This window comes from Podarcis bocagei (genome assembly GCF_964188305.1).
Source record: "Podarcis bocagei genome assembly, chromosome: 9".
NCBI classification, from domain to species: Eukaryota; Metazoa; Chordata; class Lepidosauria; order Squamata; family Lacertidae; genus Podarcis; species Podarcis bocagei.
This window is the reverse complement of record NC_138134.1, coordinates 39,522,469-39,542,917: the sequence shown is the minus strand read 5'-3', so window position 1 is coordinate 39,542,917 and position 20,449 is coordinate 39,522,469. Positions and strand designations below refer to the sequence as shown.

The 20,449-nt window shown below is 42.1% G+C and overlaps 1 protein-coding gene and 1 long non-coding RNA gene across 6 annotated transcripts in view; one reads left to right on the top strand and one right to left on the bottom strand.

The window, feature by feature from the left end:
• Nucleotides 1-20,449, top strand: part of TMEM131L (transmembrane 131 like) — a 72,811-nt gene that overhangs the window by 21,574 nt on the left and 30,788 nt on the right. For 4 of the 5 annotated variants that reach the window (XM_081208314.1, XM_081208313.1, XM_081208312.1 and 1 more), the window contains exons 4-7: nt 11,014-11,082; nt 12,212-12,335; nt 13,708-13,824; nt 16,922-17,032. In XM_081208314.1, the coding sequence (XP_081064440.1) occupies nt 11,014-11,082; nt 12,212-12,335; nt 13,708-13,824; nt 16,922-17,032 (421 nt within the window). The remainder of the gene's footprint in view (nt 1-11,013; nt 11,083-12,211; nt 12,336-13,707; nt 13,825-16,921; nt 17,033-20,449) is intronic. The other variant, XM_081208315.1, reaches the window with a different exon arrangement.
• Nucleotides 17,050-20,447, bottom strand: LOC308594937. The gene is made up of 3 exons (XR_014011690.1): nt 19,335-20,447; nt 17,932-19,280; nt 17,050-17,668 (listed from the first exon to the last, which is right to left on the bottom strand). It is a non-coding gene; the product is annotated as an uncharacterized lncRNA (long non-coding RNA).

Below are 20,449 nucleotides of genomic sequence, written 5' to 3'. Positions count from 1 at the left end.
GACTTGATTTTAGCAGTAAGTTGTGCTACTCATGTTGTCTTTATCTTACCACTAAGCAGAGTACTGATAAAGAAACATGCATTGCAAACAACTTCAGTAGGAGCACAAAAACAATTCTGTCTTTCATCTCCATTTCGTAGCATAAAAATGGTTGGCCTTTTCTACCCTATGTTAAGGGGGGGGGGAACCAACTATACCATGGAAACCATTAGAATTTCATTTGGTAGGATATGCAAAGGGGCAATATAGATTGATAAAGTTGCAGGTAAAATATGAGTTTGTAGTGGCAAAAACAAAGGCTGCAGCTCAAAACAGTGTTAAAAAAGCAAGAGAAGTGTGGCACCTTCCAAAATAACAAATTTATTGTGGCATGTGGACCAGAGCCTACTTTATAATATGGCTGAAATGCCATTTTCTGTTGGTAGGTATAATACACATGGAAATGAAATGTAAAAAAAGAAATGTGACAATTATGTTAAAGCTGAAATAGATGCAAAATTAGCATAGTGACTACTGCACAGGAGCATGAAATGCTACCTCAAACACCTCAGCATTGCTTGGGTTAATTAACACCTGTAACAGTGTTTGTATTAGGATGTTTGTGTTACTATGGGAGCTCCTGTAGAAGAGTTTTGCTTCAGGGTAACCACTTACAAAGGATATGCCCAGAACTGTCTCTCCATTGAAATTAATTGTGAAGCTCTGTGTGCACACTCAAGCCCCCCACCCCAGGTAGTGATTAATATATGACACACATACACAGAGTTGCAAAATGCCACGGGATCAGGTGAATAATGATTTGACAAGCAACTCTCTTGGAGGTAGTGTTGCATGCCATTTGCTCTGCTAAATCGCTGTGTAAATACACTTAATCTGTTCCACGGTCACCTGACTTAATGAACAGCTAAGATATGCCCAATAAGATAAATAGTCACTTTTGTAGTATGGCAGTTTGGTTACTAATAAGAAAAACAGGTCCTTTGTATTTGTATAGCTCTTCACACCTGCTGCCTTGATACATTACTGAAGAAAGTCAAATGTATACATTCAAAGCAACAGAATGAACAGGAAACTAAAATATTATCTTAAAAGATTCCAAAATAAAACATTGCAAAGGAGATCAACTACGGATTGCACATGTAATGTTAATTTTTAAAATCTTAAACATTTCAAGAGAAAACATTACTAAAGGAAGTCAAATGTAAAATGCACATTTAAAACAGCATAATTAGCAAGACAATACAATATTATCTTAAGCATAGGACATTGCTGCTGCTGCTGCTGCCAATCCTGCCTAGGGTGGTTCACGGCAGGTGGCAGCTGCGGAAGCTCAGACTCAGTGACCTGGATCTGTACTTAGAGGCATCCAAGATGATCTCTGGCTTCTTCAGCACCCTCAGCTTTTGTAGTTGGGAGTCAGGGCCCCACCCTGCCAGGCCTGATGGAAAAATGCAAGGCAAGGGAGCAGGTCTTCCAGGTCTCAAAGCCAATATGAATGGCTCAGTCTGGTTTCTAATAGGGCCAGGCTGCATTCCGGATGGGATCCTGAGAATGAGAGTCTTAAGGCCACCCAGTGTTCTGTTCATGGCTGACTTGATATCTATAACATTGATTCCCCTCCCCCCCCCACACACATATCATACTCTCAACCGCATGTATCACTCTTATTTCCTGTTTTTTAAAAAAAGATTCACGCTGAAGACTCTTGAGATCATTACGCTGCTCCTGAACGTAGCATTTTATGTTGTTGTTTTTATTCTGTACAAATCAGTTGTGATTGAATTTTTACTCTTGCATGACATGCAGAATCGCATGCTGTTTTCTGATGGAGCTGAGGTATGTCAAATGAAATGTATAAACCATATGAGAATTTGCAAGTTCGCAAGACTTGGCTTTACATTTTTCAGGCTTTGTTTAGCTTCCCATTTGGCTGTTTTCCCTTTTTAGGATGGAATCGGGGGAAGGGAAGCAATTTACTTCTTCATGCTATAGTATATATCACATGCACTGGAAAGCATTGCATATCTTTCAGGGTCTATCAGGTCATAGCTGTATCCTACTATTTCCTGATTCTGTATTATTTCACTTATGAAGAAAACTGAAGGATCCAAAATATGGTTTTAATTGACAACCAACAGGAGAGTTTATAGTGACATGTTATTATCAGAATGTGGATACTGTATTAATAATTAAACTGATCTAGCTGACTTTGCATTTCCAGATATCTTAGGCTATGTAATGTTTCATGGCCTAGTTTAAACTGGTTCTGAAAAGATTGAAATAGGGATAGCATCAGTAGATACATGCACACAAAAACAGTTAGCTGGATGTAATGACATTTGAAACAAGTGTGTTAACTTCCTATTACTTTGAAACTACCTTGCATTTCCTTTCAGCCTTCCAATTTCTGTTGAGAAATGAGGTAACTACTTCTGGTTGGATGTAATAGCCTTTTTATCAAGTGTGTTAACTTCCTATTACCTTGCCATTACATTGCACTTCTTTCTGTATCCCAGTTTCTGTTGGGAGATGAGATTCTAAGTTCACACCACACTGCTGTAATAAACACACATACAAGAAGGTGAAATATTAGAGTTCTGGCTTGAAAATATTTAAGCACAGTGAGCCTTAAGGTCAATACAAACCCTAATTAATCTAAACCCAACAACATGCTATGATGCTAACACAATGTATTTTTAACTCTTTTGTTACTTTCCTATGGCATTTTATTCATTTCACTACTAGTATGATTAACTAGGGAAATACCGTATTTTTCGCCCCATAAGACACACTTTTTCCCCTCCAAAAATGAAGGGGAAATCGGGGTGCGTCTTATGGGGCGAATGCCTGCAAGCCTCGCGCGCCCGGCAGGAGGTCCCACCGGGTGCTCGAGGCTTGGGGCGGCAGCGGACTGCTTACGCGCACCTAGAAGCTTGGGGCGCGCTGAGCTCAGCACGCCCCAAGCTCCTGGTATAGCGCAGCGATCCGCTAGCCCTGGGAGAGCCCCACGGCTCTCCCAAGGCTAGCGGACTGCTTGCGCGCACCTAGAAGCTTGGGGCGCGCTGAGCTCAGCACGCTCCAAGCTCCTGGTGTAGCGCAGCAATCCGCTAGCCCTGGGAGAGCCCCGCGGCTCTCCCAAGGCTAGCGGACTGCTTGCGCACACGCAGAAGCTTGGGGCGCGCTGAGCTCAGCACGCCCCAAGCTCCTGGTGTAGCGCAGCGATCCGCTAGCCCTGGGAGAGCCCCGCGGCTCTCCCAGGGCTAGCGGACTGCTTGCCGGCACGCAGAAGCTTGGGGCGCGCTGACCTCAGCTTGCCCCAAGCTTCTGGATTAGCGCAGGGGTCCGCTAGCCCTGGGAGAGGCGCCCGGCTCTCCCACGCTAGCGGAGACCTTGCCGGCACGCAGAAGCTTGGGGCGCGCTGAGCTCCGCACGCCCCAAGCTCCTGGTGTAGCGCAGCGCACCTGGGGGGGAAATAAATTTTTTTCCCTTTATTTCCCCCCCAAAAATCTAGGTGCGTCTTATGGGCCGGTGCGTCTTATGGGGCGAAAAATACGGTATTTTCATGGGTGCCTATTGACATTACTTTTTTGCTCTTTTTCACTATGCCTAATACAAACAAGGAGTGCTTCCACATTAGCCCTTTATTCATTATTAGGTCACTTGGAGTTTTTTGCGAACGATCCAGGTGATATTCTCCTGAAACAGTTTATTTCCTATCCTGACCCATTCATGTTCTGCTTATTCCATCCTTCCTTTTTTGTGTTTGTCTATTATATTTAAAATGCAATTCTGTGCCAGCGTCTTCATCACCATCTCTCTCTACTCTTCGATGAGTAAAACTGATAGTGTCTGTAGGTTTGGGGACTCTTGTCAGTTATCTCATCTGCCCTGTCCATCTTGTTTTTTAAAACACATTTCTATATGCACCACTGCTGACGGGTGTAAGTGCATAATATGGTTTTATTCATAAGCATCTTCCGCAGGGCAGCAACAGTGTTGCAGATAGTGAGAAAGTGGTGGCCAGATCTTGGGAGAGAAGGCAAAAGAGCTGCTTGATCCCTCCCCCCTCAGCCCTGCAGCACTCTCAGCTGCCTGCTCCCAGAGCAGTGCGTCTGCAAGTTCCTTTTGTCTGCCTGCTTGTCAGCTTATGCTGCCAAGGGGAGAGAGTCTGAGAAGGAGGAATGGGCATGGCAATAAAGCATACCTAGAGCCAGGAGGGTGGAGGAAACTTGGGCAGCTGCTTTTCTGTTGTAGGAGTGGCAACTCAGCAGGCAAGTGTGTCCAGAACAGGAATGGTACTTCCTTCTATAGACGCTGACCATTTTGCTCAGTTGCATTACAGGGCAGCTCTTTCCCTCCTGCTGCATCTCAGAAAATCAACCCACTCCCCCATCTGACATCCTTCTGGTGCCCCCACCCATTTAGATGGTCCCCTTCACTTGACTCCGGCCCTCATGCGGCTTATTTCCACCTTCCAGATGATGAAGTTCTAGCATAGGGCTAGCACTTAATAACTGGTGCTGGAGGAGACTCTTGAGAGTCCCATGGACTGCAAGAAGATCAAACCTATCCATTCTTAAGGAAATCAGTCCTGAGCGCTCACTGGAAGGACAGATCCTGAAGCTAAGGCTCCAATACTTTGGCCACCTCATGAGAAGAGAAGACTCCCTGGAAAAGACCCTGATGTTGGGAAAGATTAAGAGCACAAGGAGAAGGGGACGACAGAGGACGAGATGGTTGGACAGTGTTCTCGAAGCTACCAGCATGAGTTTGACCAAACTGTGGGAGGCAGTGGAAGAGAGGAGTGCCTGGCATGCTCTGGTCCATGGGGTCATGACACGACTAAATGACTAAACAACAACCACCACAACAAGCACTTAATACACAACATTAACAAAAGCTTTGGCATCTGCCCCCCCCCCCCCGGAAGCACCGGTTTGATATTAGACTACATGGTGCCTATGCACAATGGCTAATCAGAGTTATGCAATATTAGTCTTACAACTGACATGTACATATTGGAACAGAGGTCTGCATGCACAAATTGGAGGCTAACACAGGTTTGGTTATAAAAACAGCAGGGCAGGGCAGTATAAATTGCATGATTGAGGCTGCAGGAACTTGGGTCTACACATGCAAGTCTCCGTTAAAACATGACATCTACCACATAAATTGTTCTGGAGGTTGCAGAATGTGGGTAAGCTCGTTAGATCCTGATCTCTTACTACATGTTGGCACTACGAGAGGCTACGCTAAACACTATGTTGTTTAGATTTCATTATCACCTAATGTTCATAAATGTATGTCAAGTATATTAGGTGTTATATGCCGATAAAAGTAAATGGGTATGTGCCCTCAGACTCACAAAACCTGCCCATTATTCAATACTCAAGATGCTCCCCTCCCTCAGTACAGTTGAAATTGCCAGATCTTATGCATGCAAATCTCCTGTATTTGCTCTCCTGTTCACTCACAAAGAGGAATAAGTAAGCCTTATCCCTAATGAACTATATGACACCTGGAAAAACAGTGCAGGTTACTTTGAAGATTGGAGCTAAAGTGCCTTTCTGTCTGCTTATGGGGTTTTTTTGTTTTTGTTTTTTTTGCAGAGGCAACGTGTTCTTTTTCATGTTTTGCAGTAAACTAAATGGTTCTTGTTTGTGGCCATATCTGAATATAATGGTCTACTACCAGAGGAGGTACATGGGAAACAGCTGTGCCTGTCACTTTAAATGTCATGAAATATAGGCACAGGAAGAACTAGTTCTCTAGTCCATTTTTCTTGATCTGGACAAATGGTTCCTAAAACCATAGCGCCAGTGTTTTGTTTTTTAACAAACAATGACTTGACAAGATGACAGAAGTTTTGTTGAGCTCAATTTTGATGTTAACACAGTTCCGCTTTTCTCTGATGAGCACCTATATTGGGGTAGGATGGGGAAGGAGTAGCCAGAGCATGAGATGCTGGCCAGCAAGGTGTCACTGGTGTTTGTGACTTTTTCCAGTGCTGATTTGGTACTTATCAAGAGTTGAGGTTGTGCAGTGCAATGCATGTTATGGTCATGTAGTTGAGAGTGAGTGAATGGGTGGGTGGGTGGATGGAAGGAAGGAAGGAAGTATCATATTTTCCAGGGTGAAAGCCTGCTCTGGTATAGAATTCAGCCCCTCTCAAGTGAGAGAAGGGAAGGAGAGTATTTGATGGTACCGGGGATGTGGGGCACGAGCCCAGTGCTACTTTAGAGTTTGGGAGAGTAACGTCTATGCATATGGTTTAGAGCAGGCATGTCCAAATACCATTTCGGGGGCCTAATCCGGTTGGTTTAATCCAGCCCCTGTGGCAGTTTATTTCCTGGGGTAAAATCCCCCCCTCCCAAAAAAGAAACCCAACAACAAAAAGGTCAACAACTTCAATCCTTAAAAAAGGTCAATAACTTTGGTTGGGCCTTTGGTCGGCCCTCACAGCCCTTCACTTAATCAAATCTGGCCCTCTTTGAAAAAACTTTGGACACCACTGGTTTAGAGTGGTGTAGATCCAAGTGGTTGGTTGATGGAGATGTTTGAGGTCTTGAATGATTATACTAGTTGTGTGGAATGGAGCATGAATGAGATGGGTTGAGCTGGTTGTATGAATGAATGATGCGTGTTGTTTTGATGGTAGTTTCACATTATACTGACTTGTAGTGCTCTTAGACTTTTATCAATATTGTTTTTAGGTATATTGGTATTGTTTATGTATTCATGTTTTGATGGTACTTATGTGGTTTTGATGGTACTTACTGTGTTTAGATGTATATTTATGTATTTTAATCTAGTGTAAACCATTTCAAGATATTCAGATAGTAAGTGGTCTGTAAATGGAACTGATACATAAATAAATAAAACAAAGTCAGGGTCATGTAGTGGTTAAAGTGATGGCCTAAGACTTGAGAGACTCTCTGCTCTTCCATGAAGCTCACTAGATGACCTTGGGCCAGCCACTGTTAATCAGTCTAACCCACCTCACAGGGCTGTTGTGAGGAAAAGCTAGGGAGAGGGAGAACCACGTGCATCACCTTGAGCCCCTTGGATAAAAAGTGGAGAAGAAACGCATTAAAAAACACACTAACTAACTAACGATGAAGTCATGTTTCCATGCAGTGTTGCTGTTTGGCATCTATTGAAATCAATGTAGCTGCAGGCTTGTGTGTATGGAATAGGCCTTGTGTTCATGGGAGTGAACTGGGAAAATCACAAACCTAGGCATGCAATAACATGTGCTTTTCTTTGGCATTGTGCCTATGATGATTAAAACTAGGTTCAAGCTCCTGTGTAAGTTTTTGGATAAATTCTGTGCTTTTTTAAAGTGCGTTTTTTAAAAAACCTGAAATGTAAAACCTCTGAGAACTTGGCAAGAAAGATTTCCCCACTGCAGATAAAAATAAGCAAACAAAAATGTGTATTGCCGCTTGATTTTTTTTAAAAAAAGATTTTATTTATCAACATTTTAGAAAGCAAATAACCTGTTAGACCATAAAATTGTTTGGGGGAGGGGGAGCATATATAATTGCTTCATGTATATATTTGTGAGAATCTTCTTTTAGAAACTAGTTCAACCCTATGCATATGTACTCTGAAGTAAGTACTATATACAGTAGGGCACGGGTCCCCAAACTAAGGCCTGAGGGCAGGATAAGGCCCAAGGGACTTGTTTATCCGGCCTGCGGCAATACCCGCCACCCGCTCTTGCCGGTGCTGCGCTGTGCGGCTGCCCACTTCCGGGTCGGAGGAGCACCGGAAATAGTTTGTGTGCATGCACAAGCCTTATTTCTGGTGCACATCCGGGTCGGAGGAGTCCCATGCACATGCACACAAGCTATTTCCGGTGCTCCTTCGACCCAGAAGTGCACCAGAAATAGCATGTGCGCACGCGTATGGGCACAAGCTCCCCCACCCTCTGGCCCACTGCATGATCGGCGCTGGAGACACCAGCCCGAGGTGTGGTAAGTTTGCTGACCCCTGCAGTAGGGCTTACCCCAGTTAAGTGTCCATAAGATCACAGATTTCGGCTCTTTTACAATCATTAATATTAGGAATAAAAGCTTTGAGCAACAAAAGAGGGAGGAACACAAACTTGCAGGTGGTCTGGAAAGGTGTGCCAAGTTGGCTGGGTAGAAAGTCAAGAGAGCATATTGAATTATGGGAACCTCTGAAGCTCCACTGCTGATTTTAATTACAAGGCTTTTAAATTAAGTCTTAACATGCCAATTGATAAACTTTATGCTCTGGTTGTCTTTGTCCATGGAGTTTTCTTGGCAGGAATACTGGAGTGGCTTGCCGGTTCCTGCTCCATCCCAATCCCAAAGAAGGGAAATGCCAAAGAATGTTTCAACTACCACACAATTGCACTCATTTCACACGCTAGCAAGGTTATGCTTAAAATTCTACAAGGCAGGCTTAAGCAGTATGTGGACCGAGAACTCCCAGAAGTGCAAGCTGGATTTAGAAGAGGCAGAGGGACCAGAGACCAAATTGCAAATATGCGCTGGATTATGGGGAAAGCTAGAGAGTTCCAGAAAGACATCTACTTCTGCTTCATTGACTATGCAAAAGCCTTTGACTGTGTCGACCACAGCAAACTATGGCAAGTTCTTAAAGAAATGGGAGTGCCTGATCACCTCATCTGTCTCCTGAGAAATCTCTATGTGGGACAAGAAGCTACAGTTAGAACTGGATATGAAACAACTGATTGGTTCAAAATTGGGAAAGGAATACGGCAAGGCTGTATATTGTCCCCCTGCTTATTTAACTTATATGCAGAATTCATCATGCGAAAGGCTGGGCTGGATGAATCCCAAGCCGGAATTAAGATCACCGGAAGAAATATCAGCAACCTCAGATATGCAGATGACACAACCTTGATGGCAGAAAGTGAGGAGGAATTAAAGAACCTTTTAATGAGGGTGAAAGAGGAGAGCGCAAAATATGGTCTGAAGCTCAGCATCAAAAAAACGAAGATCATAGCCACTGGTCCCATCACCTCCTGGCAAATAGAAGGGGAAGAAATGGAGGCAGTGAGAGATTTTACTTTCTTGGGCTCCATGATCACTGCAGATGGTGACAGCAGTCACGAAATTAAAAGACGCCTGCTCCTTGGGAGAAAGGCGATGGCAAACCTAAACAGCATCTTAAAAAGCAGAGACATCACCGTACCAACAAAGGTCCGTATAGTTAAAGCCATGGTTTTCCCAGTAGTGATGTATGGAAGTGAGAGCTGGACCATCAAGAAGGCTGATCGCCGAAGAATTGATGCTTTTGAATTATGGTGCTGGAGGAGACTCTTGAGAGTCCCATGGACTGCAAGAAGATCAAACCTATCCATTCTTAAGGAAATCAGCCCAGAGTGCTCACTCGAAGGACAGATCGTGAAGCTGAGGCTCCAATACTTTGGCCACCTCATGAGAAGAGAAGACTCCCTGGAAAAGACCCTGATGCTGGGAAAGATGGAGGGCACAAGGAGAAGGGGACGACAAAGGACGAGATGGTTGGACAATGTTCTCGAAGCTACAAACATGAGTCTGACCAAACTGCGGGAGGCAGTGGAAGACAGGAGTGCCTGGCATGCTCTGGTCCATGGGGTCACGAAGAGTCAGACATGACTAAACGACTAAACAACAAACAACAACATGCTCTGGTTTCTCCTCAGATAGTACAAATATATTTATAACTATTTTTCCAGGAGTAAAATCCTGCTTCCTTGCTGACGTGTTTTGCTTTGTGAGCTTTAATTCCCTGGGTTTCTCCCTACCATTGCACCAAGGGAGGAGTAAAGTGGAAGCAAATGCGTTGTGTTATAGTATGATGCTTTTTCACACTGTGGGTTAAGTGAGCCAAGCTTACTGTTATGTGCGAACTTGACCTTTATCAGAGTTCATTTCTTGTTAACCCGAGTTTCTATAAGTCTCCTCTTGATTTTGAACAATGCTCACGATGGTTATCCACAGTTGTCATGAGGCTATTTATGAACCAGGGGAGTTGCATTTGAGGACTATTCCACATCATTTATTTATTTTTGTCTATTCTCAGCGGAAGGTGGGGGTTGTGCTGCTTTCTGTTCAGAATACAGTTTTGGATCTATCCCTTATAAAAATTTGAATACTAAATGGCATCGGGAGGAGAATACAACTTTCAGAATCTGACATAATTTTGTACAAATCAATATGTTAAGCTGTTATGAGGAGTATATCAAGTTTATGGTATTTTATTGCTTATAATTGGATTTCTCCCTTTCCCCTTTCGCAGTTGCTTATGTTGTCCCTTATTAATTTGATTTGGTTGTTACAGCCTTTTGCCTAAGCATATTAGTTCTCTTCAGACATTCAGCAAAAGACATGCCATAAATGGAATAGAGGCAGGTGATGTACGCACTATCTCAGCCCACTTTATCTGTAGGAAGGTCAGGATGAAGCAGGCAGGGAAATTGGGACTGAGGGTAGTGCACCTGTACACACCAATGCTCTCACACCTTCAGCTGAATGCCTGAATGGGACTGTTGTCAGGCCTGTATTCCAGGTTTGTGCTTGCGGGTTCCTAGGAATAATTAATTGTGCATGGGTATTCTGGATGCGAACAGAATCCATTCCGGAGCCCCATTCGCATCCTGAGTAGAATGCAACCCGCGTGTGCGCAGGTCGTGATTTGCTGCTTCTGCGCATGACGTCATTTTGCGCACATGCGCTAGTGGCGAAACCCGAAAGTAACGCGTTCCGTTACTTCCGGGTTGCCATGGAGAGTAACCTGAAAACGCTCAACCTGAAGCATATTTAACCTGAGGTAGGACTGTATTTTAGAGTGAAGCTGCGTGAATCAGTAACAGTTTTTGACAGAGTTAATTTTGAATTGTGGCGTGGCAGTTATGGTCTTGATTTTCCTTGTATTCTTAAAGGAAAATCGAGCGATGCCAGTACAGTCTACATATAATCTGAGATCTTGTGAAAAGGGATATGGTTTTATAATTACTGTTCTCTTCTTTTTCAGCTTCTCTGCGAAAATGTCAAATGGGAGGGTCCTTCATTTTCACCCTTCAATTCTCCATTTTGGAATGCAGTGAGTATTTTGCATACTTTTATTCTGTATCCCAGGAAATTCTTTCCCCAGAAGAGTCTGTAATTCCCTTCCATTTTGCATTGCATACAATGTTTCCACCCTCCTTTCTGTGTCCGGTTCCTTGGCAGCTTAGAGTACATAGTTCTTACTCAAGCAGGATAGCAACACACAACTAATAATAATAATAACACCACCTCCCCTTCACCAGTGGGCCCCCAGGGCTGGTTGCTACCATATAAAATTCTGAATTAAAAACAGTTAAAACAAGTTACATCCACAGGAGTGGGATGGGTCTTGAAAACAACCATCTCAGGTGTCAAAGAGCAAAGTGTCTTCAGCGTTTGCTGAAAGATGAAGGTGGCAGACACGTCTCTGTGGGAAGGAATTTCACAACACCCTTTTCTTGGGGGACCCTTCCTTGTACTTCTGAGGAGGGCAGAACCACCAAAAGGGGTCCACCTTCTGATCTTAACACCCAGAGAAGGTCTGTAGGGAAGGAGGCAGTCTCTCAGATTTTGGGGGCTTAAGTCCTATAGGGTTTTAAACACTAAACACCTTGAATTGAGCCTGGAAATAAACTGACAGCAAACATAGCAGTTTTAGAACAACCGTAAGAGTTTTAAAGGCAGCCCTAGTCAGCAATCTGACCACTGCATTTTGAACCACTGCATTCAGAGTTACCTTCAAGAGCAGCCCTATGTAGAGCGCATTGCAGTAATCCAATCTGGAAGTTACCAGAGCATGGAGTTCCATAGCCAAGTTATCTCTGTCCAAAAGGGGCTGTAGCTGGTGAACCAGTTGGAATTAGAAATAGGCACTCCTAGCCACCAAGGCCTCCTGGGCCTCAAATGACAGTGTTGGACCCAGGATTACCTGCAAGCTATAACCATGTTCTGCTGGTTCTCATGAAAAGGGAACTCTGGATGAGGAGGAGGTGGCTTTTGGCTTGGATTTGTTCATGCCATGCCAAACCACATTGTGTCTGTATCACAAAGTTATCTTTGGTTTAAATTCCAATGGGCCCAAGTTGTAGGGGTTTTTCTGAACACTGTATGTTTGCGTGTGGAGTGGAAAACATGACTGCATTCTTTCCATTGCCATTAATACTTCCCTTTCTTCTCTCCCTTAGGTTGCTGGGACTGCCTAAAGCTAAAATGCTATGTGCTTACAATCCTAGTAAGGATAAAGATGTAATAGTGAATTCAATGTTTACAGCTACTAGGCATTTTCATGTGTCTCCTGTTCATAGCAGGGTGAGTGCTGATGTACTTTTGGAAACTATGCTAGGGCAGAGTGCCAGAGTTTCATGCTTTCCTTGGCCCTAAAGCATTAGCTAACTGGTCTTTCTTTCCTACTTTCCCAGCCATCAGCTTGTTCTTGGTCTTCCCATTTATTTCTATTAGGGCTGAGCTGAACATTTCCCCATACATTTTCGGTGCCAAAAAAAAAAAAAAAAAAAAGCTTTCTGTGTCCCTCAGAAGTATCAAATTTTTACTGTTGCTCGTTGCTTTTTCAGCCCCTGTTGCTTGTGGCTTCACCTGCATTTGGATTCCAATACACTTAAAACTCAATACATCCTTGTCAGTTGTCTTCTCTCCTCCAGCTCAATCATTCTCCGCCCTCCAAATGACTCTTACTCCCTCAGAAGACTCTGCCCTTCCCCCCTTGTTACTCTCCTCTGCTATGAGAAGCTTCTTGTTTTTAACGAACTAGCTTTTATTTTATTTTCTAACAGTGGGTTATTTTTTTACACATGTAGCTTGTTTAAACTATGATTTGTTGAAATGAGCCAAGGTCAAACTGTGGTTGTTTCAACAAACAATCGTTTAAACTTATGAGAGTTCCCAGTTTGGATGTAATGATATGCTCCTTTAAAGTTTATGTTTCCAATTTCCTCCTTGTGCTCTGGAGCCAGAGGAGAGGGCTGAGGGGAAGCATGCAAACCCAAGCTCATTCATATCATAGCTGTCAACCTTCCCTTTTTGGGGGGCAGGAAATTACCTTATTCCAGTGCCGTTTCCCACTTCTTCCTGCTGCTATCCCGGATTGTTAAATATCCCGCAGACTGTCCCCAGGACAGGTGAGGCTGCTGACCCCTTATTTTCAAATCTGAAAGTTGACAGCTATGATTCATATCATGCTAAACCATGATTGGGTTGGGTCCAGACTGTATCTCTGTAAGTAAAGTGACTTGCAATCCTGGTTTAAGTTAAATAGTGGTGGTTATATAAGTTTGGGTACATTGGCAAGCTACTATGGTTTGCTGCTAACCATGATTGAAAGCTTCTCATTGTGACGTGTAGGAAAAGGGAGGAGGGGGCATATGAGCCTGAGGTTCCTGGTTGTTACGATTATAATGCTAAGTCATGTTTTAGTGCTGCATTGGAAGCCAGCCTCTGTCTTAGCATGCAGTCTCTTTATAGCTGCCCCTCCTTGTATCATTTTGCTCTTCAGACTACATATAGGAAGGTGCAGGGGAGCATGGCGGCTATGGACCACTGTCACTATATTTAGTCTAGTGGGGCAAGGGGTGGGTGGTGACCCACTTTTTAAAATTTACAAGTCTGTAATAAAATTAATGCAATTAATTCTATTGAACACCAGATACTTTTATTTTATCTGTAGGTGATTCCAGCAATGGGAAAAAATTGTTTCAGAGTACTGTTTCTTCCATTAGAAGAAGGCAGTTTTGAAAGTACATTATTTATAAATACCTCATCTCATGGAATATTTTCATATCAGGTAATCTTTTGTTCATCAGTTTGAGATTTAGAAGGTAATTTGTTTTTCAAATGACGTAATAGTGGGCAAAACCAGGAAACATTGCCAGCAGTTCTTGGTCATGAATAAATAATACTTGCAGAGAGCATTATGATTTCCAAGGGACTGAAGCTTTAAGGGGTCTGTTTTTCTGGTCCCAAATGGCTTAAAATTTTTCTACATTTGTGTTGGAGAAGAAACAAGTGGGCGACTTTCCCCTCTGGTAGTTGAAGACAACCATCCTGTAGGTACATTTTCAAGTAAGCCTTTCTAACCCGGGGGGGGGGGGAGAAGATTTGTATTCCATGTTAAGCATTACAGACAATTAAATACAGTAGTTCTAAAAGTATATGTAGCCCTGCTTGTCCATGATTTATTTGCTGCTACAGAAAAAAGTGTAGAGACATCCAGAAAATCCGTGTTATACAGATTATACAAGGAATTATGCCTCAGTTTTATAACTGAAGGTCTTCCTAGGCTGTACCTCAGTAGATTGGAGAACTAAGGCAATGCTGCCATTATCTATGCAGTGACATCTGGATCTTATAGCACATATCGCTTGCTGGAGCCAGGATGACTGCAGTGTACTACACAAAGCCTTCCTGCTCCTTCCAAACCATGATGAGTTAAAGACTCCTCAGTTGAAGCAGAGGCTGGGTGTGGCTGTGCCTTTGCTCATCATCCTTGTGCAGTAAGGGCTGCATTGTATTTGAATGGCAGTTGCTGAGCAGCACAAGCAGGGGACTGCTATTGCACATGTGTCATTCTTGCACGCTTCCCATACACATTTTATTGACCATGTAAGAGGGCATAATGTGACTAGTTGGACCTTTGGTTAGAACCAGTAGGGCTCTTGGCATTCACTATGATCTCAAACTTTGCATGCAAAATTTGGTGTTGTACACCAGTTTGCATTGTGCATGTATAAGACAATTTGGGATCTTCATTCATTATTTACTTATTAAATTTGTATACCACCCTATGCCCACAGGTCTCGGGGGGGGGGGTTGCAACATAAAATCACAATATAAAAACATGAAATGAATAATAAAAATAAAACCAACCCAATAAACACACCCACCCTTCAGCTGCACTCACTTCAAAGGGACTAGCAGAAGAGAATTTTCTCAGTGATCTGGATTGTGTTACAGGTTTGCACACACTCTACTTCTTGGATCAATAACACTTCATTGATAAACTGAAGGGATCTGTAAGGAGTTCTAAAAAAACAGTTTACTGTGGAATTTGTGAATAAAAATTTTAAAATAATAGAGAAACAAAAGGTTAGTAACATTTAACTGGGCTTTAAAAAGAAGAAAAAATAATATTTACTTGTGTAAATTATAATATAATATAATATAATATAATATAATATAATATAATATAATATAATATAATAATATGCTTTTAAAACTTGAGCCTTCATCATAAAAGTTTCTAAATAATTACATATCTAGTACAAAAGTTTCCTTCACCTTTTTCTTATGTAAAACTATGTGCTACATGAAAGTGCTTCAGATGTATTAGAAAACTGCAGCTGTAGTTGCTCTTGTGACACCTGGTGTAGTTATTAATTTGAATTGTTCAGGCAGCAATACCCAAGACCCCCAAATATAGTATAAATTCTTCTGTATTTAGCCCCCTCGTTTGTTTATAGCACCCATCTCATGAATAAGTGCTAGAAATACTTTCCCACAGCCTCACCAACACTTCTGAATAAACATGCACTGAAAGTCATGCAAATAATGCTGGAGGAGGTTCCTTCACATCTGTCTGCTGTTCCCCTGTGATCACCTCTCTTGCAGCCACCAACCCACACTGCATCTGCTATGCCCATTTCCCTTTTTTTGCATGTACTAAGGCAAATGAATGAGTTCTAGGCTTCAGAGATCGTAAAGTTGTAAATAATAATAATAATTTTTAAAAATTGCCATGTTAATTTTTGTGAAATGGTAATCTCACTTGCATTGTGTCTGAGGTGGCAAAGCCTCTGGTTCTTCTTGACCAAGCAACTGTGGCTACCCTGGAATGTTAATTTACTCTAGTAAATTTCCTGCCACTGGTGCCTTCACTCCTCTTGATTCTCTTCAGTTGCCTTAGGAACCAAACAGTCCAGCTTCTGTGAGGGAAGGGGAAATTGTCCGTTTGGTTTGGATTATTGCCGCAGAGAGAGATATATATATACATTATTTATTTTTTGCTTTCTCCAAGTCCTAGTTCATAAGAGCTCAAGAGAGCGGATTTTTGTGTAACACTTGTCAGAAAAGTGGACTTATGGAACCACAATCATTAGTTTAAAAGACTGTTCTGTCTTTGATCTCCTTGCTTTAGTTTCATAACTTGCACTGCGGAACCACTTCAGCAAGGAATTCCCTCTTCCTTAGAAATCTCATATAGAAAGCCACTGTCCAAGTAAAATACTATATAACCATCTAAATAGCAGAAACAAATGTTAGTACACTTATCTTTCAGTTTCCCCTCAGCAGCCTATTTGGAGACTTCTGTCACATTATTCATTGTGAAAGTCCTATTCACATTTTAATGCATCTTTTGCTATTTGATGCATAAAATGCCTAGATTTGTTCTTACTCTTTTTATGTTTATCAGACCTGGCCCAGGTAGATGAAAAGTGGTACTTTCAGGAACGGCATATAAAATTGTCTAAAATGGTTCAATATGGTAGCTGTGGTCTGGACATTTTTTTTTAGTTCATGCTCAAACAGAAATCGCCTTCACTCTGAATTGACATTGTGATGTCACCACATGCCATATCTTACTGACCACATGGCATTAATATAATCACATTGACTGTCATCCCCAATTGCCTGGAATCACCTAGTGAAGCAGAACCTTTTCCCCAATTTTTAAAATATTGCTGAAGAAGCAATAAACAGGGGGAAAATGTTGTAAACCATTGTGCAGAGAGGCCTTGCACTCTGGAAATGTTTTTATATATGAACATTTGGTGCAGGTGTGTTACTGAATAATTTCAATATATTCTGCTATTTTAGCATGTAACATGCTAAAGCATGTTATTTTTGTTTGAAAATAGTGAATGTAATGTACTGTTTTACACCAGGTCTTTGGAACAGGAACTTCAAGGACCATTTCAGAAGACTCTAGAAAGCAGCTAGCAAATACTTATTTACTGCTTCCACATATCAACAGTATCCAGATCTCACAGACACTGGTATAGTAACTTTTTTTTAAAAAAGTTATATTTTAGGGACCATGTAAGGTTGCTTTGTTTTTCAGAAAGAACTGTACCTCAGCTTTCTGTTTAATGTTAATGGAAATGGTACCATGGGGTTTTAAGGGCTATTGTTGTTGATTCTTGGCAGAATATTGTAGTGGGGAGGGAGATAGTAGTATTGTTGATAGCATCTCGCTCTGCAACAGTACAAATGGAGGAACAATAATCATTCCTGTGAGTTGCACAGTTGACCACTGACCACTGAAACCCCAGGTACTATGCACACATGTCCTTGTTTCATTTCCTGCGTTGCCCTTTGCTGCTCTCCAGTACAGTGGTACCTCTAGTTGCAGACACGATCTGTTCCGGGGTGCCATTTGCACCCCGAAAAGTCTGCAACTAGTGCTGCGCTTCTGCGCAAGCGTGGAGCAGGATAGAGCGCTTCTACGCATGTGCGAAGCATGCAGAACGCTTCTGCACATGCACGTGGGGCGAAACCCGGAAGTATACACTTCTGGGTTTGCCGCGTTTGCAACCCGAAAATCCGCAACGTGAAGCAAACACAACAAGAGGTATGACGGTACACTAGAAGTAGCTGCTCTTTGGAATAACAATATTTCTTACTTCTCATTGCTGATTACAGTGGTGCCTCGCAAGACGAAATTAATCCGTTCCGCGAGTCTCTTCGTCTTGCGGTTTTTTTGTCTTGCGAAGCATGGCTATTAGCGGCTTAGCGGCTTTAAGAAAAAGGAAACAAACTCGCAAGAACTCGCAAGACGTTTCGTCTTGCGAAGCAAGCCCATAGGGAAATTTGTCTTGCAGAATGACTCAAAAAACAGTAAACTCTTTCGTCTTGCGCGTTTTTCGTCTTGCGAGGAATTCGTCTTGCAAGGTACCACTGTATATCTAGATTTGTAGGCAAATGGAAGTATAATAACAAAACAAAACAAAAATTGCATACCAGGCAAAATGTACGGAAGTAACCTTCATTCTTCGTGCCCTATAACACACACTCAAACCCCCCCAAATCTGGCCCCCCAGCCCCAAAATGTTGGTAAACCCTGATGTGGACCAAACAGACAGGCTATGCAGATCAGAAGAGGCCAGGATTTGAATAAGCTCCTTTGTGTATTCCAAATCTATGGCCCCCCCACACACAATGTCTTGTGATAAACCCTTGAGAATAGAGTATTTAATTTCAGCATCTTGCTTTTCTCTCTGGATTCTCTACCTGCTCCCCACCCCACCAGCCCAAGAAAAAAGAAACAGACAGAGAGAAAGCAACACATTCTCTCCACTTCCTCTTCAAGGCTCAGATCAGCAGCTCGCGTAGCAGTCTGAGCTTTAAAAAGCACCTAGAGGTGAAAGAGGAAGTGGGGAAAGGGCAACAGATAAACCAGTTTCCTCCCCCTAGTTCTATGTACTTCTCAAGGGGAATAGGTAACCACCCTCAACTACCTCATGATTAGTGTGTGTGTGAGGGGGGGACTCGAGGTCTTGCAGTCAGCAGGACAAATCCTGCGCAGTGCCATTGTGTCCAGAGTTGTCGCACTGGAGACTGTAGGTTCCAGTACTATTTCCAGCATTTCCAGGCAGGACCTGGCATTCAAAATTAGTGTGTTTTTTTAAGAGTGTTGCTCAGGGTCTCTTTCCTAACTTTGCCACAGCAAATAAATTTTAAAATTTAAAGAATTGTCCAGTAGCACCTTAGAGACCAGCTAAGTTTGTTCTGGGCATAAGCTTTCATGTGCATGCATACTTCTTCAGATACCATGCACACAAAAGCTTATACCCAGAACAAACTTAGTTGGTCTCTAAGGTGCTACTGGATATTTTTAAATTTTATTTATTTATTTCGACTGTGTCAGACCAACACAGCTACCTACCTGAATCCTTTGCCACAGCAAGTTTCTTTCATATTGCGACCCAGCTCCTCATTTGTACATTTAAAAAAAAATAAAAATCTGGTGTTAAAATATTGTTGTTAGAATCTTCGAAGTCAAATAATCTTGAAATCTACAGCTAAAGATTAGGCTAGTTTTTCTCTAATGGTTGCTAGGCCAGTGCCAGCTGGGATGTCATCTTGCTGAGTTTATACTTGAAAACTTGACTGGAAGCATTACATGCATTTTATAAAGGGAGAAGCTACGTGAGCGCAAAAACAAACATGCCTACCGTTACTGAAATGTGTAACAATGCTTGTGGGTCTTCCTTGTTGGGAAACATCTATGTAATTGTTCTGCTGCTTGTCCAGCAGCAGCAGCAGCAACAATGATTTTCATAATCTGGTTTGAGCCACGTCTGCTTTGCACAGATCAAAGTTTTGTTTGCAAGTATTTAAAACACACACAGAGGAAAGGATGGATTTGTATTTATTTATCCCTTAAAGTTACTTTAAATGCTTTATGAAATTATTGCAAACTCGATCACTGGCTCTGCCTGCTGTGGCAGAAGCAAGGGGAACAGGTTTGCTATATTAAATGTGGCAACAGAAGTGTACTGGCTTTAGCGTTAATAACACTAAGGCACTTTATTCTGTAACATAACAGCTACATAGAAGATACTCTGTTCTTTGAGAGTTGGCACCGAAGATGTTCTGCAATTCTTATTGCATGGATAAGTGGCTGTTCATTGTGAATGTTTATGTGAAGGTTTCTGATGGTTCTCATGTATCTATAACTGACAAAACCATTTATTGTTCCCACCTTTTGACCTTGAATTCCTGCAAAATGTGGTGGGTTTAGGAGAAGAAATTGAGATTCACATTTGAAAAAAAGAATCAGCAAATAATTAAACGGTTAAATAATGGTATGATTAGATGTGCTATAGCTCCCCCTCATGGGTATTTGAAAGGATTCTTAACCAGAAAATAAATTGGTATAATGGAAAGCTGACTTTGGCAATGGTACTGTTCATTAGTGAATTTAATTTCAAAATACTTGATTTATATAGAGTATACAAGCTCTTAAGTATCCTTGAGGACCAAATTTAGGACCATAAGTTGCCATATTTGTTTGAAAATAGATCCGTTTTTTGGCATATGGTTGAATTTGCTAAAATATTTTAGGTATGTAGCAATGTAATCGACCACGTAAAACACAGAAGGCAACTATAAAAAGTTGTCAGAATTATATAATTGTCAAGGTTGCTGATAATAAAAATGTAGAGTTCATTATCACATTTATTATAACACTTTTATCTAAGGAGCTCAAGATGGCATACATTGCTTTCCCCCTCCCATCCTCACAATAACCCTAGCAGACGGACAGACACTGGTTCAAAATTACCCAGTGAGCGTCACAGGCAAGTCAGGATCTGAAACCTGGTCCTAGTCTAACATTCTAAGCACTCCATCACATGTCTACACACCATACTGGTTTGACCTTCTTTGACTCTGGTTTTTTGTTTGTTTTT